Source organism: Pseudophryne corroboree, chromosome 2, assembly GCF_028390025.1.
Source record: "Pseudophryne corroboree isolate aPseCor3 chromosome 2, aPseCor3.hap2, whole genome shotgun sequence".
In the NCBI taxonomy this organism is placed as follows: Eukaryota; Metazoa; Chordata; class Amphibia; order Anura; family Myobatrachidae; genus Pseudophryne; species Pseudophryne corroboree.
Window position 1 is genome coordinate 738,740,773 of NC_086445.1, and position 27,900 is coordinate 738,768,672.

The window sequence follows — 27,900 nt, forward strand, 5'->3', positions numbered from 1 at the left end:
GTGAATGATGTATCATGATGCATTCTTTCATTGCTGTCTTGCTAACTTACTGCTTTTACCTGTATTCAGCCGTTGTTTTGGTTTAAAAATTGCCTGAAACACTATGACCTCTGTAGAATGGTGTGGTGGCGCCAATGTCTGATTATGTGACCATATAAGTCCATGATGACTAGAGCTATCCTTACTTTAAGTGTCAATTCATTTGGGATAGATTTTGGTATTGCAAATTTGCGGGTTAAAAATTGCATGCATCACAGCTAATTTCATGAAGAGCACCCTCGTTTTGCGTAATTCAGTTGTAAGTAACCATTCACTGGAATAGTGGCTAATTCTACAGTGCATGACTGGAATGAAATGCATTGAAAATGGGGAAATTACCATGAATCCCTAAAATTTAGTAACTTTATCATATATCAGCGAGGTAGAGTATGCAGTTTTTGGCCATTAGTAGAGTATTATAGGCTGTATAAAAGGTGTCAGTTTATTTTAACAATTTTTTTTAAAGGAAAAATGATCGTGTGTTTTAACTACAGATGTGCGGCCTGCACTTCTCTTGTTTTGGTTCTAGTTACACTTGCGTGTTTTGGCTTGGTTTTGCCAAAACCACCCTTTCGTGTTTTGGTTTTGGATCAGGATGATTTTAAAAAAAAACAACATAAAAACGGCTAAAATAACAGAATTTGGGGGTAATTTTGCTCCTACGGTATTATTAACCTCAATTACATTAATTTCCACTCATTTCTAGTCTATTCTGAACACCTCACACCAATATTGTTTTTAGGCCTAAAAGTTGCACCAAGGTGGCTGTATGACTAAGCTAAGCGACACAAGTGTGCGGCACAAACACCTGTCCCATCTAGGAGTGGCACTGCAGTTGCAGACAAGATGGCACTATTCAAAAATTAGTCCCCAAACAGCACATGATGCAAAGAAGAAAAAAAGGTGCACCGAGGTTGCTGTATACTTGGCCCATCTAGTAGTGTCACGCAGTGGCTGAATGTCGAGAGTGGGCCGCAGTTGTTTGGTCCACTGACTGCATCTCCAGCACGACTCTGTAATTTATTAAGAAAATTCTGCAATTGGTGGACTTATACGGCGGTACCCCAGGACTAATACAGAAGTACCCCTGGACTCATACGGCAGTGTCAGACAGGATGGCACTTTTCAAAAACTAGGCCCCAAACAGCACCTCATGCAAAGATGTCGAAGAAGTGCAATGAGGTAGCTGTACGACTAAGCCAAGCGACACAAACAATTCCCACTGGAATTATACGTCCAAATCACTGGAATTATACGTCCAAATCACTGGAATTATACGTCCAAATCACTGGAATTATACGTCCAAATCACTGGAATTATACGTCCAAATCACTGGAATTAAATGGCAGTACCACTGGACATATACGGAAGTGTCAGACAGGATGGCACTTTAAAAAAAAAAGAGAGTCCCCAAACAGCACATGATGATGAGAAGAAAAAGATGTGCAAGATGGAATTGTCCTTGGGCCCTCCCACCTACCCTTATGTTGTATAAACAGGACATGCACACTTTAACAAACCAATCATTTCAGCGACAGGGTCTGCCACACGACTGTGGCTGAAATGACTGGTTTGTTTGGGCCCCCACCAAAAAAAGAATCAATCAACCTCTCCTTGCACAAACTGACTCAACGGATGTAAGATGTCGACCTCATCCTCATCCCCCGTTTCCTCACCCCTTTCACTGTGTACATCCTCCTCCTTCTCCTCACAGAGTATTAATTTGTCCCCACTGGAATCCACCATCACAGGTCCCTCTGTACTTTCTGGAGGCAAATGCTTCCAGGAGGAATTTATAATTCCCGGAGGAATTTATAATTCATTTTGATGAACATCATCTTCTCTACATTTTGTAGAAGTAACCACCTACGTCGATTGCTGACAAGGTTACCTACTGCACTAAACACTCTTTTGGAGTACACACTGGAGGGCGGGGGGGTAACTTAGGTAAAATAAAGCCAGTTTGTGCATGGGCATCCAAATTGCCTCTTTTTTTATGCCAGTATACATACGGACTGTCTGACATGCCTACTTGGATGCTGTCACTCATATAATCCGCCACCATTCTTTCAATGGTGACAGAATCATATGCAGTGACAGTAGACATGTCCGTAATCGTTGGCAGGTCCTTCAGTCCGGACCAGATGTCGGCACTCGCTCCTGACTGCCCTTCATCACCGCCAGCGGGTGGGCTAGGAAATCTTATCCTTTCTCTTACGTCCTAGAGGATGCTGGGGACTCCATAAGGCCCATGGGGTATAGACAGGCTCCGCAGGAGACATGGGCACTATAAAGAACTTTAGAATGGGTGTGCACTGGCTCCTCCCTCTATGCCCCTCCTCCAGACCTCAGTTAGATCCTCTGCCCAGAGGAGATTGGGTGCATTACAGGGGAGCTCTCCTGAGTTTCTCTGAAAAAGAATTTTGTTAGGTTTTTTATTTTCAGGGAGCACTGCTAGCAACAGGCTCCCTGCATCGTGGGACTGAGGAGAGAGAAGCAGACCTACTTAAGTGATAGGCTTTGCTTCTTAGGCTACTGGACACCATTAGCTCCAGAGGGAGTCGGAACGCAGGTCTCCCCTCGCCGTTCGTCCCAGAGCCGCGCCGCCGTCCTCCTCACAGAGCCGGAAGATAGAAGCCGGGTGAGTATAAGAAGAAAAGAAGACTTCTTAGGCGGCAGAAGACTTCAGATCTTCCCTGAGGTAAGCGCGCAGCGGTAATTACATAAGAGAATGGACAAAGCAGAGTCCAGGGAAAAAGCAGGGAGTCAATCACCGGCTTCGACTGGGTCACAGGGCCCTCCTGGGTCTCAAAAACGTCCCCTATCCCAAATAGCAGACAATATCACAATGCAGTCCTTTCAGTCACATTAATCCAGAAGAGGTCGGGGCTCATCTTTCCTCGCCAGAGGTAAGAGTAGATGGAAGAGAACACCTGCTCCGGCTACTTCCCAGGAGCAGAAGTCCTCCCCGGCTTCTACTAAATCCACCGCATGACGCTGGGGCTCCACTGAGGGAGTCCGCATCGGTGGGGGCACGTCTTTCACTCTTCAGCCAGGTCTGGGTTCTGTCAGACGTGGATCCTTGGGCGATGGATATTGTATCCCAAGGATACAAACTGGAATTCGAAGAGGTGCCCCCTCGCCGATTTTTCAAGTCGGCCTTGCCCGCTTCTTCCCCAGAGAGGGAAGTAGTGTTAGCTGCAACTCGAAAGCTGTGTCGCCAGCAAGTGATTGTCAATGTTTCCCTAGTCCAACAGGGGAAAGGGTACTATTCGACCCTGTTCGTGGTCCCGAAGCCGGATGGCTTGGTCAGACCCATTTTAAATCTAAAAACCCTAAACCTGTACTTGAAAAAGTTCAAATTCAAAATGGAATCGCTCCGGGCTGTGATCTCCAGTCTGGAAGGGGGGGATTTTATGGTGTCACTCGACATAAAGGATGCATACCTTCATGTCCCCATATATCCTCCTCATCAGGCGTACCTGAGATTCGCTGTACAGGACTGTTATTACCAGTTTCAGACGTTGCCGTTTGGGATTTCCACGGCCCCGAGGATTTTCACCAAGGTGATTGCGGAGATGATGGTGATCCTGCGCAGGCAGGGAGTCACAATTATCTCATACTTGGACGATCTCCTGATAAAAGCGAGATCGAGTGATCAATTGCAGAGGAGCGTGTCGCTCTCCCTGAGAGTTCTATAACACCACGGTTGGATTCTCAATCTGCCAAAGTCACAATTGATTCCAACGACTTGACTATCACACGGATCAGAATAGGGTTTTTCTCCCGATGGAAAAAGCCCGGGATCTCCAGAATATTGTCAGAGACCTGCTAAAACCAAAAAGAGTGTCTGTTCATCAATGCACTCGTGTTCTGGGGAAAATGGTGGCAGCCTACGAGGCCATCCCCTTCGGCAGGTTTCATGCAAGGATGTTTCAGTGGGACCTCCTGGACAAGTGGTCCAGGTCCCATCTACAAATACATCGGAAGATAAGCCTGTCCCCCAGGGCCAGGGTGTCTCTCCTGTGGTGGCTGCAAAGTGCTCACCTTCTAGAGGGTCGCAGGTTCGGCATTCAAGACTGGGTTCTGGTGACCACGGACGCGAGCCTCCGAGGATGGGGAGCAGTCACACAAGGAAGAAATTTTCAGGGGCTATGGTCAAGCCAGGAGGCTTGTCTACACATCAACGTCCTGGAGTTGAGGGCCATATACAACGGCCTACGACAAGCGGAGAATCTTCTTCGCGACCTACCGGTTCTGATTCAATCGGACAACGTCACAGCCGTGGCTCATGTAAACCGCCAAGGGGGGACAAGGAGCAGAGTGTCAATGGTGGAAGCCTCCAGGATTCTTCGCTTGTCTGAAAATCACGTAAGCGTTCTGTCAGCGGTCTTCATTCCGGTAGTGGACAACTGGGAAGCAGACTTCCCCAGCAGACACGATCTCCATCCAGGAGAGTGGGGACTTCATCAAGAAGTTTTTACAGAGATAACATGTCTTTGGGGAATTCCTCACATAGACATGATGGCGTCCCGCCTCAACAAGAAGCTTCGGAGGTATTGTGCCAGGTCAAGGGACCCTCAGTCAGTAGCGGTGGACGCCCTGGTGACACCATGGGTGTTTCAGTCGGTCTATGTATTCCCCCCTCTTCCTCTCATCTCAATAATATTGAGAATCATAAGACAAAAAAGAGTGCAGACAATACTCATTGTTCCAGATTGGCCTCGAAGGGCCTGGTATTCAGATCTTCAGGAGATGCTCACAGAAGGGAGGCCATACATCTACCCAGTGGGCTGTTACAGTCATATAGTCCTTAGTCTGCCCTGTTCCACTTGTCCACATGTCCGTGGTTAAGTGGACACTGGATACAACCGCTTTTTGTAGGACACTGGTGACTCTTTTTCTGACGTCTTTGTACAATCTCGGTATCGCCTGCCTAGAGAAGTGGAACCTAGATTGGATTTGATACCGGAGAAATACTATCTCCATCAATTCTCTAAGTCCCACTGAACTAATGGCGGATACCGGATACACGTCTATCACCAACATAAGTGTCAAGGCCTCAGTTATCTGCTTTGCAACAGGATGACTGCTGTCATATTTCATATTCCTGACAAAGGACTGTTGGACAGTCAATTGCTTACTGGAAGTAGCACAAGTGGTCTTCAGACTTCCCCTCTGGGATGACGATCGACTCCCAGCAGCAACAGCAGCGGCAGCAACAGCAGGTGTACCACTCAAGGATCCTCCGGAGTAATCCCGGTTAGGAGAGGACTCCTCAGTCTTGACAGTGACATGGCCTGCAGTACTACTGACGTTCCTGACTGAGGAGGAAGTTGGCGTTGATGAAGTTGGTGGTGTGGCTTGCAGGAACTTGGGTACAAGAGGAAGACGGGATTTAGGTGTCAGTGGACTGCTTACGCTCTTACCCAAAGTTTCACAACTTGACACTGACTTATGATGAATGCGCTGCAGGTGACGTATACCCCTACTTATTATAGATTGACAGAGGCAACCAACGGTTTGACACCTGTTGTCCGGATTTGTGGAGAAATAATTCCACACCGAATAGGTGGCTTTTTTGGTAGTTTGCCCAGGCATCACAGTGGGCTTCTTCATCCCACGGACAAAAGGTGTCTATTCCGGTGCCTGACTTAAACAAACCACATCACCATCAGAATCCTCATCGTCAACTTCCTCCTCAGCGCCAGCAACACCCATATCCTCATCCTGGTGTACTTCAACAGTGACATCTTCAATTTCAATATCAGGAACTGGACTGTGGGTGCTCCTTCCAGCACTTACAGGGGGCGTGCAAATGGTGGAATGAGCCGCCTCTTCCCCTCCAGTGTTGGGAAGGTCAGGCATCGCAACCGCCGACACACTTAGACTCTCCTTGAGATTTGTGATACCATCTCAACGCACAGTTCTTTTTTGTGCTTTTTCCAGCTTAACTCTTTTCATTTTTCTAGCGGGAGGATGAGGGCTTTGATCATCATGTGAAGCTGAACCATTAGTCATGAACATAGGCCAGGGTCTCAGCCGTTCCTTGTCACTCCGTGTCATAAATGGAATATTGGCAAGTTTATGTTTCTCTTCAGACCATTTAAATTTCTTTTTTTGGGTCTTTTTACTGAACTTTTGCTTTTTGGATTTTACATGCCCTCTACTATCACATTGGGCATCGGCCTTGGCAGACGACGTTGATGGCATTTCATCATCTGTCATGGCTAGTGGCAGCATCTTCAGCACTAGGAGGAAGTGGTTCTTGAACTTTCCCTATTTTAACCTCCAAATTTTTGTTCTCCATTATGTTTCTGGAGTTATATACCTTATGGTAAATCCCGTGGAGCCTATGGACCTCGATGAAACTGTTAATGTTAAGTCTACCATAACGCCTGGTATAATGGCACGCAGGGCCGGATTAAGGGCCTCATGGGTCTGGAGCTGAAAATATTCCAGGGCCTATTGTGAGAAATGGGGAGGTGTGATCAGTTCTGTGTGGGTGTAGCCAGAGCCATGTCGGCATGCACATCCCCTATTTTATCAGCTCCGATGTCTCCCTAAATATGTATAAATATTAAAAAAATTGCATCATTTTGTGAGATAAATAGGAATAGTCTTAATAGTTATGATTTATGGCTGACCATGTGGCCAGCTGGTGGCTAGTGATCATCATACTGCCATGATGATTGGGCTATTTTTATGAGGAGGCCTGGAGCTGTAGCTCCATCCACCCCATTGTTAATCTGGCCCTGATGGCACGTTAAATGTGTAAGTCTGTTCCCATCACTGAATGTAACACCTGTCTTCATAGGCAAATGTCTTGCAACATACCAAGCATCTGCAATAAATGCTTAGGGCACAAATATGTGTTGGCTGAAAGACTCTCCTGTTCTACTGGAATGCAGGCAGTGAAACATAACTACCTTAACAAGCAGATCTGTCATTCTTTAGCACCATGGTGGTTTGAGTGTCTGAAGAGCAGAAGGCTGTCTCCTATTCTGATATTCTTTATGAGCTGCAATATTGTTACTTTTGCAGATCACAAAGTATCTCTGTCTACATCGCAAATTAAAATCAAAACGTGTTGTAATAGGATTGTTGAATTTATTACATGTTTTTAATGAGTGTTTTATAAATTATATATAGGTATCATCTTGTTTTGTATTCATATACAGGTTGAGTATCCCATATCCAAATATTCCGAAATACTGAATTTTTTGAGTGAGACTGAGATAGTAAAACCTTTGTTTTCTGATGGTTCAATGTACACAAACTTTGTTTAATACAATAAAATATTACAAATATTGTATTAAATGACCTCCAGGCGGCTGTGTGTATAAGGTGTATATGAAACATAAATTAATTGTGTTTATGTACACAAACTTTGTTTAATGCACAAATTTATTAAAACTATTGGCTAAAATTACCCTCAGGCTGTGTGTATAAGGTGTATATGAAACATAAATGCATTCTGTGCTTAGACTTGGGTCCCATCGCCATGATATCTCATTATGGTATGCAGTGATTCCAAAATACTTAAAAATCTGATATCCAAAATACTTGTAGTCCCAAACATTTTGGATATGGGATGCTCAACCTGTATTGACAAAGTCTAATTTATTTTTTCTTTGTTGGGAAGTTTACTTACACACATTTGGTGTTTATTCTCATGTTATATAAGTGGTGTTTTGTTTTTTTTGTGGTGACGCGAGAGGGACATTCACTGGAGATAAAAGTTTGCTCTTGGTAGCTTTTTCTTGACTTTCGCAGAAAGGGACTTTCAAATTATAAAAACAATTATGGGCTTTGTAAAAAGGTTTTCTTTTAATATAAATGTGTTTTTGTTTTTTTCATTTTAGCATGGAGGCACTTAATGTTAAAAAGAACAAATCTTTTGCAAAAAAAAAAAAAAAAAAAGATGCTAAATTACAAAACCCTCCATCATAACATATTATATACTTATATAAATATAAAAATTTTGAGTATCAAACGTGTTGTGCTGTGATACTTAACATTCTTCACGCTCAATTCCCACACTGGTGAGCATGTGGAAATTTAATGTCTTGTTCCTAATTAATAATCCAAGATTTTTTTTTTTCCTGTTTCCACTCTAGCCGAGAAAAACGTCTGAATGCTTTCATATTCTGTTAACCTTTGTGCAACCCTTCTAATACAATAATTAAAAACAATCTGGGAGAGTTAGAGCCGCATGAAAGAGAACAAGAATACATTAATTAAGACTTTTTTTGTGGTTTCTGAAGGGCGTAAGAGCAGATGACAGGCAGACTATGCAGTTCAGGGTCATCAGATGTTCACAAGCAGGAGGGCGGCACTGATTAACAGGGCTCCAATCACTGATGCTTAACGAAGCATGAGCAGGGATCTCATTCAGACAAGGAAGTTGGGTTGTCTCCTCCTGCAACTCATTTTACTTTTATTGTTCACAAACATATACTATTAACCATACGGATGCCAGAACATAATATGCCTTTACTAAATGACTGATCAGTGAATCAATTCCCTTTAATAATGTTGGATAAATCAAGACACCTTTATAATTCCTGAATGTCACATCACCAAAGGACAGTAATACATTTCATTATGTGTGTGGAAAGATTTCAATTAAATATTATTTGGCAGGACCCAAAACCAGATCTCAGTCATTTAAAGCTTCCTATCCAGTTGATCTATTTTTGTGATCGATATTTATGGCCTGACATTGAGTGTTTACTAAAATAATTTCTTAACACAGGGACCTTCGAAACAATGAGATCTCTTGGGCTATTGAAGACTCCAATGAAGCATTTGCTGGTCTCTTGAAGCTGCAGACACTGTAAGTATTCAGTCCACTGGTTTCTGGTAGGATGATATTGCAAATTGAATCATTAGTCACGTATTTAATTGTATGTACTGTATAAATACTGGAGCAGATAGGTTCACATTAAAGATATTTAAATGATTGTGTCCTTTTTTACTCGCTGCTACATTATCGTTCTCTGGTCAGCTTTGCGGATGTCAGAGGCTTAGGATGCTTCTGTTAGTGACACTTTGTTTTAATACAGTTGTGACCTTTATTCACTCTTTGGGATTGGTCGCCAAGCACAGTAATTTGATCTTGAATGTAAGTATTAAAGCTAAGCTAGTATCTTGTTGAGAATCTCCCACACTTCCCTGCACTGTTCCATCAAGAAAGATGAATTGACATTTTAAATAATGGTCTTTACTAATTTAAATATTGTAATTTCCTTTGTGTCTGCACGATAGAGAAGCACATCTTCACTTAGATTAGAGACGTTGTTGGCTGATTTGTTAACACTTTTGTTTCAGGATTTTGCAGGGGAACAAGATTAAATCCATCACAAAGAAAGCTTTCACTGGCCTGGATTCAATGCAACATCTGTAAGTATTTGTGTGTTAGGTGAATAAAAATCATAAGACACTTTGCTTTAATCAAATAAATACACATGTGCGGCAATTCTGGTCCATACTTGTTACCATATTGACATTGGAATTGATAATAGACTATGGGGTGTATGCAATTAGCCCAGTTTTTGTGACTGGCGGAAAACACATGGATCAGCGAATCCACTTGTTTTCTGTCGAAAATGCCTTCAAAACTGTTGAAAACGGCCCTAAATGAATACGAGTGGGGCGAATTCATTCGCTCCGAAATGTAATCGGAACTAATTGCATACGCCCCTAAATGTAACTGTATTCTCATTTAAATGTCATAAATGCTGATACTCTGAATATATCTCCGTATTGTGATGTTTTAATAAAATGCAATTTGTAGTGTTTGTACTTGTGGCATAAAAAAAAAAATCTAAATCAAAGTTTGTAAGTATTTGCCTCTGTGCCGTTCACACCCTTTCAAATATTTCTCTCAGCCTCCGTTAAGGTGTGTACACACGATAAGATTTATCCTTGCGATTTTGACTATATAGTCAAAATGTAAAAAGATAATTATCACGTGTTCAATCCTGCGCTATTCTGCTTAACCATGTGTGAAACATGTACCATAAAAGTGCATATATACAAACAGATAATCGTGCAACATAAATTGTGTACATGCAGAGCACCACATCCAAATAAAATGAAAAGTTACTGAGCTTTTATAAATGGAAATGGATCACACGCTTCGGTGAGCAGCTTCTTAATACATGTAGGAGACAAGATTGTCCAAGAATCTCTGAAATCAGAAGAAAGTGCTTCCCTCTAATGGGTATGACCCTTGGCAGGGGGATTAGCACAGAAAATAACTCATAGTGCAGTATTTTGTATAAAATCAAAGGGGTTTTAATACAAATCGCACTTACAACACATAGGAATAAAAATCACATGTAAAAACTCCTTTTCTGGCAGCAGCACTTGAACATTGTAAACATATCACCACAACTCCTGTTGATGTTCTCAGGATGGGGTTCGGCAACCACAGCTCCGGAATCTGTGGGAGCCTCTCCAAGGTGACAGTGCAGAATCGGTGAATGTCCAAGCAGGCAGGAGTTACAGGAACCACACTTAACTCGTTTCGGACCTCGCTGGGTCCTTCATCAGAAGTGTGGTTACAGTCACAAAGTAAACCTTTTAAAGGGTTTACTAATTACACAACTAGAAACAGCGGTGCGGGGATCTTCATTTCCTGTTCCCCGACCGGAAGTGATGTTATCCGCTTGAGAGCGTTGCGTTCCATGACTATTTTACCGGAAGCAGGAAATCCTTCTCTGCTGACGTCAGCGCTGCGTTCCACTGCGGGTCATAGAGTCACTTACGCCGCGTTCCACTGCGGATCATAGCGTTCATACAGTCACTAGTAAGAATATTCATTCGGGTCCATGATTTACACATATAAATAATAGATGATGATAACATTTTTATCCAGAGAGATATTCCAATAGACCCTGCCAAAAATGTAAAATATATGGTGATACATACATTCAGAATTTCATAATTTTTCGATGTTAGCCTTCACCATACCAACATGTATAAAGTGACCGTGCTTGTTAAGAATGTGTAACAAAAAGTAAACCATTTGTATTAATTCAATTAAAAAACATCCTAATAAAAAGTCATTGTTCAAACCATCCCGACAGTGCTTATTACAGAATATGCAGGAAAGAATAATCCATTTATATTAAGTTAAAAAGCATCCTAATTCAAATTCATTATTCAAACCATTGGGAGTGAGAGTTTTTAATAAGAAAATCCACCGCATCTCTGCTTTAGATAGCCTTTTTTCCACATCCCTGGTTCTCAATTTTGGCAGAATTAATTCTATACCACAAATTTTTTTTAGATGGCATTCTTTTTTCTCATGATATTTTTTAAAATGTGCCGACACGGTGTGTGTGTCCAGACCTTTTCTAATGTTGTATATGTGCTCAGCCAGCCTGGTTTTCAGGGCTCTAGTGGTCCTGCCTACATAGTACAGGCCACAGCTACAACCGAACACATATACAACATTACGGGAATTACACGTAATGAATTGATTGATGGTGTAAGTCTTATCGTTAATGGTTAATTCCTTAATTTTACTGGTATCACTTTTAACTGTTCGACACATAAGGCAGCATCCACACCGGTGGAAGCCCTTAGTTCGAACACTCTGGCGTGATTCTACATCTAAACTACTTCTCACAAGTTTGTCCTTTAGGGCCGGGGCCTTCCTATAAATAAAGGATGGTACTGTTGGAAGACTTTCAGAGAGAGCTTGATCTTGCAGTAAAAGCTTCCAATTTCTTCTAAAAATATTTTTAATGCTTTTAAAATTGGTACTGTACTGACTAATAAAAGCCCATTCATACTTATCATTTTTCTTATTCTCACAGTCTTTAATCTTTAGCAGATCATCTCTTTCTATGTTATTTATTCTTGTTCGAGCTTTCTCAATTGTGCCTGATGCATAACCCTTCTGTTTGAAACGCTCTGAGATCTCATTTAGCTGTACATCACAAATCTCTTTATCTGTACAATTGCGTTTAACTCTTGAGAACTGACTGAAAGGTATCCCCTCTAGCCAGTTATCATGGTGCAAACTTGATCTCTCAATGAAACTGTTGGTATCAGTGGGTTTTCTATAGTTTTTGGTTTTTATGCACCCTTGATCAACATAAATGCACAGGTCCAAGAAATGAATTTCCCTTTTGCTCTGTGAGAACGTGAGTTTTATCTCCATATTGTTCTCATTAAGTGAATTACAAAACATAGTTTATGATTCCTCATCGCCCTTCCACACAAACAGGATATCATCTATGTACCTCTGCCAGGACACCAGGTTCGCCACTAGACCGCCATCCGGCCATATTTGGCGGTCCTCCCAGTACGCCATAAATAAATTGGCGTAACGAGAGGGTACCTAGGAACTATAGTTCCTATAATACTACGAATAGGTTTTCAGTCTTTCAGGATATGCAGGATGAAAATCCATCTACCTCATATTCGCCCCGTTTTCTCTATCGTCCTAGTGGATGCTGGGGTTCCTGAAAGGACCATGGGGAATAGCGGCTCCGCAGGAGACAGGGCACAAAAAGTAAAGCTTTTTCCGATCAGGTGGTGTGCACTGGCTCCTCCCCCTACGACCCTCCTCCAGACTCCAGTTAGATTTTTGTGCCCGGCCGAGAAGGGTGCAATCTAGGTGGCTCTCCTAAAGAGCTGCTTAGAAAAAGTTTAGCTAGGTTTTTTATTTTACAGTGATTCCTGCTGGCAACAGGATCACTGCAGCGAGGGACTGAGGGGAGAAGGAGTCAACTCACCTGCGTGCAGGATGGATTGGCTTCTTGGCTACTGGACATCAAGCTCCAGAGGGACGATCACGGGTACAGCCTGGATGGTCACCGGAGCCACGCCGCCGGCCCCCTTGCAGATGCTGAAGACAGAAGAGGTCCAGAATCGGCGGCTGAAGACTCCTGCAGTCTTCAAAAGGTAGCGCACAGCACTGCAGCTGTGCGCCATTTTCCTCTCAGCACACTTCACACGGCAGTCACTGAGGGTGCAGGACGCTGGGAGGGGGGCGCCCTGGGAGGCAAAATGATTACCTATAAAGGCTAAAAATACCTCACATATAGCCCTAGAGGCTATATGGAGATATTTAACCCCTGCCTGATTTCTCTAAATAGCGGGAGACGAGCCCGCCAGAAAAGGGGCGGGGCCTATCTCCTCAGCACACGGCGCCATTTCCTCTCACAGTTCCGCTGGTCAGGACGGCTCCCAAGTCTCTCCCCTGCACTGCACTACAGAAACAGGGTAAAACAGAGAGGGGGGGGCACATTTATGGCGATAATTTGATATAACAAAGCAGCTATAAGGGAGCACTTATTATAAGGCTATCCCTGATATATATATAGCGCTTTTGGTGTGTGCTGGCAAACTCTCCCTCTGTCTCCCCAAAGGGCTAGTGGGTCCTGTCTTCGTTAGGAGCATTCCCTGTGTGTCTGCTGTGTGTCGGTACGTGTGTGTCGACATGTATGAGGACGATATTGGTGTGGAGGCGGAGCAATTGCCAAATATGAGGATGTCACCCCCTAGGGAGTCGACACCGGAATGGATGCCTTTATTTATGGAACTACGGGATAGTGTCCACACGCTAAAGCAGTCGTTTGACGACATGAGGCGGCCGGACAATCAATTAGTGCCTGTCCAGGCGACTCAAACACCGTCAGGGGCTGTGAAACGCCCTTTGCCTCAGTCGGTCGACACAGACCCAGACACAGGCGATGACTCCAGTGGTGACGGTGACGAATCAACCGTATTTTCCAGTAGGGCCACACGTTATATGATTTTGGCAATGAAGGAGGCGTTACATTTAGCTGATACTACAGGTACCACTAAACAGGGTATTATGTGGGGTATGAAAAAACTACCTATAGTTTTTCCTGAATCAGAAGAATTAAATGACGTGTGTAATGAAGCGTGGGTTGCCCCTGATAAAAAACTGATAATTTCAAAGAAATTATTGGCATTATACCCTTTCCCGCCAGAGGTTAGGGAGCGCTGGGAAACACCTCCTAGGGTGGACAAGGCGCTAACACGCTTATCTAAACAAGTGGCGTTACCCTCTCCTGAGACGGCCGCACTTAAAGATCCATCAGATAGGAGGATGGAAAATATCCAAAAAAGTATATACACACATGCAGGTGTTATACTACGACCAGCTGTAGCGACTGCCTGGATGGGCAGTGCTGGGGTAGTTTGGTCAGAGTCCCTGATTGAAAATATTGATACCCTTGACAGGGACAATATTTTACTGTCGTTAGAACAAATAAAGGATGCATTTCTTTATATGCGTGATGCACAGAGGGATATCTGCACACTGGCATCACGGGTAAGTGCTATGTCCATTTCGGCCAGAAGAGCTTTATGGACGCGACAGTGGTCAGGTGATGCGGATTCAAAACGGCATATGGAAGTTTTGCCGTATAAAGGGGAGGAGTTATTTGGAGTCGGTCTATCAGATTTGGTGGCCACGGCTACAGCCGGGAAATCCACCTTTCTACCTCAAGTCACTCCCCCACAGAAAAAGGCACCGACTTTTCAACCGCAGCCCTTTCGTTCCTTTAAAAATAAGAGAGCAAAGGGCTATTCATATCTGCCACGAGGCAAAGGTCGAGGGAAGAGACAGCAACACGCAGCTCCTTCCCAGGAACAGAAGCCCTCCCCGGTTTCTACAAAAGCCTCAGCATGACGCTGGGGCTCCTCAAGCGGACTCGGGGATGGTGGGCGGTCGTCTCAAAAATTACAGCGCGCAGTGGGCTCACTCGCAGGTAGATCCCTGGATCCTGCAGATAATATCTCAAGGGTACAGGTTGGAATTAGAGACGGATCCACCTCGCCGTTTCCTGAAGTCTGCTTTACCAACGTCCCCCTCCGAAAGGGAGACGGTTTTGGAAGCCATTCACAAGCTGTACTCTCAGCAGGTGATAGTCAAGGTACCTCTTCTACAACAAGGGAAGGGGTATTATTCCACTCTTTTTGTGGTACCGAAGCCGGATGGCTCGGTAAGGCCTATTCTAAATCTGAAGTCCTTGAACCTGTACATAAAGAAGTTCAAGTTCAAAATGGAGTCACTCAGAGCAGTGATAGCGAACCTGGAAGAGGGGGACTTTATGGTATCCTTGGACATCAAGGATGCGTATCTCCACGTTCCAATTTACCCCTCACACCAGGGGTACCTCAGGTTCGTTGTACAAAACTGTCACTATCAGTTTCAGACGCTGCCGTTCGGATTGTCCACGGCACCTCGGATCTTTACAAAGGTAATGGCCGAGATGATGATTCTTCTTCGAAGAAAAGGCGTATTAATTATCCCATACTTGGACGATCTCCTAATAAGGGCGAGGTCCAGAGAACAGCTAGAGATGGGATTAGCACTGTCTCAAGAAGTGCTAAAACAGCACGGGTGGATTCTGAATATTCCAAAATCCCAGTTAATGCCGACAACTCGTCTGCTGTTCCTAGGGATGATTCTGGACACGGTTCAGAAAAAGGTTTTTCTCCCGGAGGAAAAAGCCAAGGAGTTATCCGAGCTTGTCAGGAACCTCCTAAAACCAGGAAAGGTGTCTGTACATCAATGCACAAGAGTCCTGGGAAAAATGGTAGCTTCTTACGAAGCAATTCCATTCGGCAGATTCCACGCAAGAATTTTCCAAAGGGATCTGTTGGACAAATGGTCAGGGTCGCATCTTCAGATGCACCTACGGATAACCCTGTCTCCAAGGACAAGGGTGTCTCTTCTGTGGTGGTTGCAGAGTCCTCATCTATTGGAGGGCCGCAGATTCGGCATACAGGATTGGATCCTGGTGACCACGGACGCCAGCCTGAGAGGCTGGGGAGCAGTCACACAAGGAAGAAACTTCCAGGGAGTATGGACGAGCCTGGAAACGTCTCTTCACATAAACATTCTGGAACTAAGAGCAATATACAATGCTCTAAGCCAGGCAGAACCTCTGCTTCAGGGAAAACCGGTGTTGATCCAGTCGGACAACATCACGGCAGTCGCCCATGTGAACAGACAGGGCGGCACAAGAAGCAGGAGTGCAATGGCAGAAGCTGCAAGGATTCTTCGCTGGGCAGAGAATCATGTGATAGCGCTATCAGCAGTGTTCATCCCGGGAGTGGACAACTGGGAAGCAGACTTCCTCAGCAGACACGATCTTCACCCGGGAGAGTGGGGACTTCATCCAGAAGTCTTCCACATGCTGGTAACCCGTTGGGAAAGACCAATGGTGGACATGATGGCGTCTCGCCTCAACAAAAAACTGGACAGGTATTGCGCCAGGTCAAGAGATCCGCAGGCAATAGCTGTGGACGCGCTGGTAACGCCTTGGGTGTACCAGTCGGTGTATGTGTTTCCTCCTCTGCCTCTCATACCAAAAGTATTGAGAATTATACGGCAAAGAGGCGTAAGAACGATACTAGTGGTTCCGGATTGGCCAAGAAGGACTTGGTACCCGGAACTTCAAGAGATGATCACGGAAGATCCGTGGCCTCTACCTCTAAGGAGGGACTTGCTTCAGCAGGGTCCCTGTCTGTTTCAAGACTTACCGCGGCTGCGTTTGACGGCATGGCGGTTGAACGCCGGATCCTAATGGAAAAAGGCATGCCGGAAGAAGTCATTCCTACTTTGATTAAAGCAAGGAAAGAAGTAACCGTGCAACATTATCACCGAATTTGGCGAAAATATGTTGCGTGGTGCGAAGATCGGAGTGCTCCGACGGAGGAATTTCAACTGGGTCGATTCCTACATTTCCTGCAATCAGGATTGTCTATGGGTCTCAAATTGGGATCTATTAAGGTTCAAATTTCGGCCCTGTCGATTTTCTTTCAAAAAGAATTGGCTTCAGTCCCTGAAGTCCAGACCTTTGTGAAGGGAGTGCTGCATATACAGCCTCCTGTGGTGCCTCCAGTGGCACCGTGGGATCTCAATGTAGTTTTGGATTTTCTAAAATCTCATTGGTTTGAACCACTAAATAAGGTGGATTTGAAATATCTCACTTGGAAAGTGACCATGCTTCTAGCCCTGGCTTCTGCCAGGAGAGTGTCAGAATTGGCAGCTTTATCTTACAAAAGCCCATATCTGATTTTCCATTCGGACAGGGCAGAACTGCGGACTCGTCCGCATTTTCTCCCTAAGGTGGTGTCAGCATTTCATCTGAACCAGCCTATTGTAGTGCCTGCGGCTACAAGTGACTTGGAGGACTCCAAGTTACTGGACGTTGTCAGAGCATTAAAAATATATATTGCAAGAACAGCTGGAGTCAGAAAATCTGACTCGTTGTTTATATTGTATGCACCCAACAAGATGGGTGCTCCTGCGTCTAAGCAGACGATTGCTCGTTGGATCTGTAGCACAATCCAACTGGCACATTCTGTGGCAGGCCTGCCACAGCCTAAATCTGTAAAGGCCCACTCCACAAGGAAGGTGGGCTCATCTTGGGCGGCTGCCCGAGGGGTCTCGGCATTACAACTTTGCCGAGCAGCTACGTGGTCAGGGGAGAACACGTTTGTAAAATTTTACAAATTTGATACTCTGGCTAAGGAGGACCTGGAGTTCTCTCATTCGGTGCTGCAGAGTCATCCGCACTCTCCCGCCCGTTTGGGAGCTTTGGTATAATCCCCATGGTCCTTTCAGGAACCCCAGCATCCACTAGGACGATAGAGAAAATAAGATTTTACTTACCGATAAATCTATTTCTCGGAGTCCGTAGTGGATGCTGGGCGCCCATCCCAAGTGCGGATTATCTGCATAAATTGTACATAGTTATTGTTAACTTATTCGGGTTATTGTTGTAGGAAGCCATCTTTCAGAGGCTCCGCTGTTATCATACTGTTAACTGGGTTTAGATCACAAGTTGTACGGTGTGATTGGTGTGGCTGGTATGAGTCTTACCCGGGATTCAAAATCCTCCCTTATTGTGTACGCTCGTCCGGGCACAGTACCTAACTGGAGTCTGGAGGAGGGTCATAGGGGGAGGAGCCAGTGCACACCACCTGATCGGAAAAAGCTTTACTTTTTGTGCCCTGTCTCCTGCGGAGCCGCTATTCCCCATGGTCCTTTCAGGAACCCCAGCATCCACTACGGACTCCGAGAAATAGATTTATCGGTAAGTAAAATCTTATTTAAACTGGGACCCCAGAACCCCAAGGAGACCCAAAGTGTAAAAAATGGTAAAAATAAAAAGAGATATAGGGGAAAAAGAGCGGGAACAAAATCTATACCCAATAAACAAAAAAAAGATAAATACCCCCGACATAGAAAATAAAACGGAAAAAATTAGTGAGGAAATTAAGATTTTCAATTTGAGTTCAAGAGTGCTAGATATTAATGAAGAGAGAGTCCTCAAGAAGGGACCTTTCAGTCAGTTCTCAAGAGTTAAACGCAATTGTACAGATAAAGAGATTTGTGATGTACAGCTAAATGAGATCTCAGAGCGTTTCAAACAGAAGGGTTATGCATCAGGCACAATTGAGAAAGCTCGAACAAGAATAAATAACATAGAAAGAGATGATCTGCTAAAGATTAAAGACTGTGAGAATAAGAAAAATGATAAGTATGAATGGGCTTTTATTAGTCAGTACAGTACCAATTTTAAAAGCATTGAAAATATTTTTAGAAGAAATTGGAAGCTTTTACTGCAAGATCAAGCTCTCTGAAAGTCTTCCAACAGTACCGTCCTTTATTTATAGGAAGGCCCCGGCCCTAAAGGACAAACTTGTGAGAAGTAGTTTAGATGTAGAATCACGCCAGTGTGTTCGAACTAAGGGCTTCCACCGGTGTGGATGCTGCCTTATGTGTCGAACAGTTAAAAGTGATACCAGTAAAATTAAGGAATTAACCATTAACGATAAGACTTACACCATCAATCAATTCATTACGTGTAATTCCCGTAATGTTGTATATGTGTTCGGTTGTAGCTGTGGCCTGTACTATGTAGGCAGGACCACTAGAGCCCTGAAAACCAGGCTGGCTGAGCACATATACAACATTAGAAAAGGTCTGGACACACACCGTGTCGGCACATTTTAAAAAATATCATGAGAAAAAAGAATGCCATCTAAAAAAAATTTGTGGTATAGAATTAATTCTGCCAAAATTGAGAACCAGGGATGTGGAAAAAAGGCTATCTAAAGCAGAGATGCGGTGGATTTTCTTATTTAAAAACTCTCACTCCCAATGGTTTGAATAATGAATTTGAATTAGGATGCTTTTTAACTTAATTAATATAAATGGATTATTCTTTCCTGCATATTCTGTAATAAGCACTGTCACTTTATAGATGTCGGGATGGTTTGAACAATGACTTTTTATTAGGATGTTTTTTAATTGAATTAATACAAATGGTTTACTTTTTGTTACACATTCTTAACAAGCACTATCACTTTATACATGTTGGTATGGTGAAGGCTAACATCGAAAAATTATGAAATTCTGAATGTATGTATCACCATATATTTTACATTTTTGGCAGGGTCTATTGGAATATCTCTCTGGATAAAAATGTTATCATCTATTATTTATATGTGTAAATCATGGACCCGAATGAATATTCTTACTAGTGACTGTATGAACGCTATGATCCGCAGTGGAACGCGGCGTAAGTGACTCTATGACCCGCAGTGGAACGCAGCGCTGACGTCAGCAGAGAAGGATTTCCTGCTTCCGGTAAAATAGTCATGGAACGCAACGCTCTCAAGCGGATAACATCACTTCCGGTCGGGGAACAGGAAATGAAGATTCCCCGCACCGCTGTTTCTAGTTGTGTAATTAGTAAACCCTTTAAAAGGTTTACTTTGTGACTGTAACCACACTTCTGATGAAGGACCCAGCGAGGTCCGAAACGCGTTAAGTGTGGTTCCTGTAACTCCTGCCTGCTTGGACATTCACCGATTCTGCACTGTCACCTTGGAGAGGCTCCCACAGATTCCGGAGCTGTGGTTGCCGAACCCCATCCTGAGAACATCAACAGGAGTTGTGGTGATATGTTTACAATGTTCAAGTGCTGCTGCCAGAAAAGGAGTTTTTACATGTGATTTTTATTCCTATGTGTTGTAAGTGCGATTTGTATTAAAACCCCTTTGATTTTATACAAAATACTGCACTATGAGTTATTTTCTGTGCTAATCCCCCTGCCAAGGGTCATACCCATTAGAGGGAAGCACTTTCTTCTGATTTCAGAGATTCTTGGACGATCTTGTCTCCTACATGTATTAAGAAGCTGCTCACCGAAGCGTGTGATCCATTTCCATTTATAAAAGCTCAGTAACTTTTCATTTTATTTGGATGTGGTGCTCTGCATGTACACAATTTATGTTGCACGATTATCTGTTTGTATATATGCACTTTTATGGTACATGTTTCACACATGGTTAAGCAGAATAGCGCAGGATTGAACACGTGATAATTATCTTTTTACATCCAGTTTTCTTGAGTGTTGGATGAACACTTTATTCACGTGTGTTTCTGCTGCATGATTCTGGTTTTAATTGCGCATATTTGTCACACCCATACATATTTTTTATATAGTCAAAATCACAAGGAAAGCTAATGCAAATCGCAAGGTGTTAGCCACCTTGTGATACCGATGCAATCCTGATGCGTGGTCGGTATTGCTAGGTTAGATAGACTGTGCAGGCAAGTCAATTTGGACTATCTAGTACAAAGTATAGTCAAAATTGGCACTTAGTCAATATCGCATAGTCCATATCTCATAGTCAAAATCGAAGATATCCAAAATCTCACTGTGTGTATGCACATTTAAAGCAAAGGGACTGGTAACTACTAAGATGCTGCTAAAGTACATTTTAAATCATGCGCAACAATGATTTAATCCAGTGTTTTTAGTTTTGTTTTAGTTCAATAGCAGCTGTTACTATATTCTGAGATAATATTGTATGGGAAAGTATTGTATGTATTTATTGCAGTTAGTAAAACACCATAAATATGTTTTTACTTTGACATTTTTAATTAGAAATATATCGCTTACAAATTTTGCATAATGAAAGACAGATGTAGATTATAAAAAATAATTCAGTTTTTAATATTCATTTTTCTTTTTGGCAAGGAAATGCATCAGTGCTGCTGGTATTATATTCCTATAACACCTGCATATATTACATAGAGCTACACTATCGCAGTGTTTAGTCTCTGCCACAACACCATCACACATGCTTTTTAGTCAGAAGCTAGTTCTCCTATCCATATGTTTATGGAAGAATGGGAGGCAATTGAAGCATGAGGAAGAAACCCATGTAGATATGGTATGAACATCCATACGCATTGGGTATGTTTGACCGGTGGCAAGGATCCCGGCCGCCAGAATGCTGACAGGGGTCAAGGGCAACGAAGCCACCCTGCGGGCTCGCCACAGGTTCTATTCTCACTCTATAGGTGTCGTGGACTCCCACGAGTTGGAATAGCCCTCTGCCCCCTGCCGACATTCTGTCGTGTGGGATCCTGACCGCCGGTCAAATAACTACATCCCCATTCATACATCACACAGACGATACCAAGGTCGGTCAGATTTATTGCGCGGTTCCAGTGCTGTGTTTCAGCAATTCTAACCCCTTATGCCAAAGTTAGTGACTTTCTTCAATAAGTTATCATTATACTGATTATTGTGCTAATGCACCCCATTATTTAGGGCCAAAAGGTCATTTTGTATTTATTACTTGAACTAACATTGTATCTGACACCAATATACTGTGGTTTTTATAATGTATCATCATAAAATGTTTCTTCACTTAATAAACACATTATATTATTTTTTTTATTTATTTGTGATTTGTTAATTTCTCTTCACAGTGACTTGAGTAATAATGGGATTATGTCTGTGCAAGAAAACGCCTTTGCTCACATTAAACTTAAAGAGTTGTAAGTATTGTCCTTATTCTTGGTGGGCATATTTATATATTGTGTAATTATAGAGTTAGACTCCATTCTATATATATTCCCATCCCACAGCTGCATAGATCAGGTCTGATTGGGTTTCATTTTTATTTTTTAATTTATTTTTTTTAGCATTATGACTGGTGAATCAAAGTTGGGTGTTTAAAGAATTTCAGTCTAAATAATCTTTTGGCTATGTTTCATAGAAAATCTCAATTTAGAATTTAGAACATAGCTCTGTTAACTCAGTCCTTATTACCCCACACAGTGCATGTTTTGCTGGTCTCCTCACAGAATCACAAGTGAAATAATTAACGCCACCTGCTGACCTTTTAAAATGTCAGAGTAATTAATACACCTGTGCACCTGCTGGGTTACCTGCAAAACATTCACTTTGTGGGGTATTGAGGACCGAGTTTGCAGACCTATGATTTAGAAGAATGGTTTTGCATTTTTAGAAGACTGTGTCCTGATTCTTGGGGGTATTTACTAAAGTGCAGGTTTTTAGAAGTTAAGATGTTACACATAGCAACCAGATTCTACTTCTCCTTTATCAAGCACCTTCTAGAAGATAATAGCTATAATCTGATTGCTGTGGGCAACATCTCCACGACTAAAAACCTGCACTTTAGTAAATATACCCCTAAGTGTCACAGCTTTGGGTACATATTAACGTTATCTTTGGATATTTATTATTACTATTATAATCCTTTATTTATATGGCACAACAAGGTTTTCCACAGCGTCTAGCAAAGTACATAAACAGTGCAAGATTATAGTACAAACCAATGCTCGATGAGTAAATGGTTTATAAACATTGCTGCGTCAGTGGATATAACACTAAGCAGCAGGGAGGCAGAAACCAGTGGTTAGGTGCCATTCTATGGAGTAGATCACAGGTTCTCAAACTCGGTCCTCAGGACCCCACACGGTGCATGTTTTGCAGGTCTCCTCACAGAATGACGGGTAGTCTTCTGTATGCCGAATGTCGGCATCCCGGCGCACAGTATACCGGCGCCGGAATCCTGACACCCGGCATACCGACAACTATTCCCCCTCGTTGGGGTCCACGACCCCCCTGGAGGGAGAATAAAATAGTGTCGCGAGCGCAGAGAGCCCGCAAGGGGCTCCTTTGCGCTCGCTATGCTGTCGGTATGCCGGTGGTCGGGCTCCCGGCGCCGGTATGCTGGTCGCCGGGAGCCGGCATACCGTACTACACCCCAGAATCACAAGTGACATAATTAGCTCCACCTGTGGACCTTTTAAAATGTGTCAGTGAGTAATTAATACACCTGTGCACTTGCTGGGTTACCTGCAAAACATGCACTGTGTGGGGTCCTGAGGACCGAGTTTGAGAACCACTGGAGTAGATCATAGGTTCTCAAACTCGGTCCTCAGGACCCCATACGGTGCATGTTTTGCAGGTAACCCAGCAGGTGCACAGGTGTATTAATTACTCACTGACACATTTTAAAAGGTCCACAGGTGGAGCTAATTATTTCACTTGTGATTCTGTGAGATCACCTGCAAAACATGCACTGTGTGGGGTCCTGAGGACCGAGTTTGAGAACCTGTGGAGTAGATGATAGTATAAGCAACTGAAGGCAAAACACATGAGGGAAGAGGGCCCTGCTCATGAGACCTTATATTCCAAATGGGAGAAGCAGGCACAGACATTTTGTATACATGATTGTTCTAAAATAAGATGCTGCTTTTTACCTGTTTGTACTTACTGTGTGAGTCTTCTGCAGAATCCTAAACACAAGCAGTTTGCTTTGCGACTGTCAACTAAAGTGGTTTCCCCAGTGGCTAATTGACAGTGGATTGCAACATGCGGTTAATGTGAGCTGTGCTCACCCTGATGGTCTCTGTGGGCGTTCTCTGCTCAGTGTGATTTCTGAGGATTTTATTTGTAGTAAGTATTTTATTTTCAGCTTTGTTTATTTTTCTTTTTAACAGTTCATAAAAGGAAGAAGCGATTCTATGTTTTTATCATAGCAGATTTAGTTAGTAGCATGTTTTGTTTCAATTCTTAAAGTAAAGGCTTAACTTAATTAAATTATATCTAAAATAATGTTCCATGTCAGGTCTCTGCTGTTCTGGTTGGGAGACTTATTAAGGTTATTTATAGGAAATCAATACTACAAATGATGGCTATAGTTCAGTTGAGCCTACCTTTCCACTTGTTTGTGTTTTAAAGTATACCTAATCCTCTGCCTCTGTTTCTCCCTCCCTGTGCCTTCCCAGATAATTTTCCCAAACCACAAATAAAAGTTCATCCAGAAACAACTGTGGCTCTGAGAGGAATGAATGTGACACTGATATGCGCTGCAGGCAGCAGCAGCGACACACCCATGTCTACAGCGTGGAGAAAAGACGGTGAAGTCCTGTACGATGCAAAAGTAGAAACCTTCGCCAGATACCAGAAACACGGGGCCGAGCTTTTAGAGTACACTACGTTTTTGCATATTTCCAATGTCAATTTTACAGATGAAGGAAAATACCAGTGTGTCATAACCAACCACTTTGGCACCAATTATTCCAGCAAAGCTAAACTCACAGTTAATGGTGAGCTCTCCCCTCTGTGTTATAAAAGGTGTTGTGTGTGTGTGTGTGTGTGTGTGTGTGTGTGTGTGTGTGTGTGTGTGTGTGTATATGTATGTATGTGTGTGTGTATGTATGTATGTATGTGTATATATATATATGTGTGTGTGTATATATATATATGTGTGTGTATGTATGTATGTGTGTATTTAATTTTATTTTTTACAGATGCCTAATAAACCTGTCCTTTTAGAGTGGTTTCAATTAGCTCATATTCTATAGAGAAGTAGACTATACAATATACATAGATAGTATTCACTAATAATAATACACTTTATTCGTTGCAGCTTTTCAGGTATTGGGTAGGATTTCCCTTTTCTCCCAGAGTAGTCTGAATGCTTTGTTTCCAGTTATTGAATCCATGCCACATTCTTTTGAATTGAATAGGTCCGAGACAACAATTAGCCGCAGGGTTTAGATATGCCTCCATGTCTATTCATTTCCCATCCATGTGAAAGGGAGAATCCAGTAAAAGTGCAGAAACTAACCTTTTTTAAGATTTTGACAATTTAATATGTTCATTCCCAGCAGGTAACTCTAATTTGCTCAGTAACTTTCAGTGATCAGAAGCATATCTTGCAGAGAAAAAAAATCTATACACTTTATTGTTTTTACAGGGTTTTGTTTTTTCTCCCTCATTAATATAATTTGAACATTGCCACTTGTTGTGAGACGGCAATATTCTTGTCTTACCTGTTGTGCAATTTCATGGAACTTCTTGTACAGGTGCAAGGGGCCCAGTCAACACTCATGTGTTCATAATTGATATTTTCTATTATAATTATTATCCTTTATTTATATGGCCCCACAAGGGATCCGCTGTGCCCATTACAGAGTACATAAACAAATGAGCAAAACAAGAAAAAACACTTACAGTTCAAGACAGTATTGGAGAAGTACGGGGACCCAGGATGTTAAGTGCCATCAAAGGGAGTATGAAATGTAAGATAGCATAAGTAAGAGAAGGAAAGGCACATCCGGGCTTACAATCTATAAAGTGATGGCTAATAGACTGGGGTGACATAGAAGGGCTGGACAGTTAGCGTAGACAAGGTTAAGAGTAGAGTTGGCTAGGTTTTTTGAAGAAGTATGTCTTCAGAGCAAATTTGAAGTTTTGTAGAGAGGTAGAGAATTCCAGAGATAGGGAGCAGCATTTGCAAAATCTTTAAGGTAGGGTTGGGAGGAGGTAATCGGTTGGCAGGAGAGGCAGTGTGCATTAGCAGATCAAAGAGGATGTGTAGGAATTTAAAGAGAGAGAAGGTCAGAGATATAAGAGGGAGAAGACTGGGTGAGGGCTTTGTTGATGAGTGTGAGAAGCTTGAATTTGATTCTGAATGGGGAGGGTAGCCAGTGAAGGTCCTGCAAGAGAGGGGAGTTTGGTTTGGTGAGGAAGATGAGACAGCCAGCAGCATTGAAGAAATATGCATTTGACAGGGAGGCCTGAGAGGAGAAGATTACAGTAGTCCAATCTGGACCAGTGAGTGGATGAGTGTCTTAGTAGCATCCTGGATGAGAAACGGTCTGATCCTGGAGATGTTTTTGAGATGGAAATGGCAGGTTTGTGAGAGGTACTGAATGTGTGTTTTGAAAGAGAGGGAGGATTACTCCAAAACTGCACACTTGAAGGCTAGAGGAGATAGTAGTGCCATCAATGGATAATGAAATTGTGGGAAGTGAGGTTATGCGGGAGAGAAGATGATCAGCTCAGTTTTATGGTCCATACACATGGCACGATGTGTCACTGAACGACACTTTGTGCCCGGCGGGGGGACCGGCATCTGCAAGTGCATGCACACTTGTCGATGCTGGCAGCGGGGGGAGCTAGGGCCATGCTGCTTTCAGCAGCATTGCATCACTAACGACAGCCCCAGATCATCTTGTATGTTCAAAAGATCTGGGGCTGTCGCTGGCGACACGCGGATGCGCGCATCGCCATTGGTATCGTTCCATGTGTACCCACCATTAGACATGTTAAGTTTAAAAAAGCACTGGTACATCCAGGAAACGATAGCAGAGATACAGTTGAAAATATGAGTGAGGAGAGCGGGCAAGAGGTCAGGGGAGGAAAGGTAGATTTGAGTATCATCAGCATAGAGATGATATTGTAGGTCAAATGGGTTAATGAGCTCACCTAATGAGAGGATGTGTAGAGAGAGAAAAGGAGAGGCCCACGAACTGAAACTTTGGGGGACACCTACTGGTAGAGGATGTGGGGAGGAGGTGGAGTCATGAGAGGAGACCGAGAAGGAACGGTCAGGGAGGTAGGAGGACAGCCAGGAGAGGGGTGGTCCACAGTGTCAAAAGCAGCAGAGGTCAAGGAGAATAAGCAGAGAGTAGTGGTCCTTTGATTTAGCAGTAAGGAGGTCATTGCAGACTTTCGTGAGGGCAGTTTTGATGGAGAGGTCAGAAACCAGACTGGAATGGGTCAAGCAGTGAGTGGGAGAAAAGAAAGACAGTGAGTCATAATGTTCCTTTTAAGTGGTTGTGTTTGTCTAATGTAGTTGAGTAATTTTGATCTTATCTCAAGTCAAAACAAACAAAAAATGTAATGCTATATACTGTAGTATATGGTAATGTATGCCTGTCACACTCAACTGCACATTAGATAGCTGAACAAACAACTTGTATTTATGTTTACTATGTGGTCTTATTCTATAGTTTCTTCTGAATTCAGATTTCATGCTAGCACGAACTTAGCTTGATGTTGAATACTGAGATATTAACAGAACTTGTACTGGCAGGAACACATTTTCTGTGCTAGTAAGATACAACCGGGCTTCATCAGGAGTTGTCTTTCTGTTGCGGCTTCGAATGATCACATGATCTAAAAAATTATTATAGCCTTTGAGAGAGAGGTAGTGGTTCAGTTGTATGGCTGACTTTTCTCTAGCATCCATAAGGGATACTGGGGTCACTTAGTACGATGGGGTCCAAAAGAGCCGGTGCTGTTCAAATTTCTTCAACTGGGTGTGCTGGCTCCTCCCCTCTATGCCCCCTTCTACAGCCAGTTTAGAAAAATGTGCCCTCAGGAGAGGATCCACACTCTGGAGCTCCAGATAGTTTTTCTTCAGTTTAGTTTGTTCGTTATTTTCAGATAAGCTGTTTGGGCAACAGCATACCTGCACAGTGGGAGTTAGGAGGGGGGGGGGACGGTCACCGGCCACCGGCCTCTGTAAGGCGTCAGAGCCGCTTCCTCGCTGCAGGACCACTGTCCTGAGAGGTTGTGTTACCGCGGGCACAATCGCACCACGCCGCACACCTCTAACATATGCCTGAAGGTGAGAAGAGTGGTGAGTACACCCCGGGGGCCCCGTTAGGGGGGTCCCCCGGTTCTTGGTGCGGTGCGATCGAAGGGTGGAGGGGGGGGGAGATCC

General features: G+C 43.2%; 1 protein-coding gene across 1 annotated transcript in view; it reads left to right on the plus strand.

Moving 5' to 3' along the window:
• Positions 1-27,900, plus strand: part of LRIG2 (leucine rich repeats and immunoglobulin like domains 2) — a 276,133-nt gene that overhangs the window by 190,235 nt on the left and 57,998 nt on the right. The window contains exons 9-13 of the mRNA XM_063955399.1: positions 8,798-8,878; positions 9,373-9,444; positions 21,839-21,907; positions 23,674-23,837; positions 24,170-24,490. Coding sequence (XP_063811469.1) covers positions 8,798-8,878; positions 9,373-9,444; positions 21,839-21,907; positions 23,674-23,837; positions 24,170-24,490 — 707 coding nt within the window. The remainder of the gene's footprint in view (positions 1-8,797; positions 8,879-9,372; positions 9,445-21,838; positions 21,908-23,673; positions 23,838-24,169; positions 24,491-27,900) is intronic.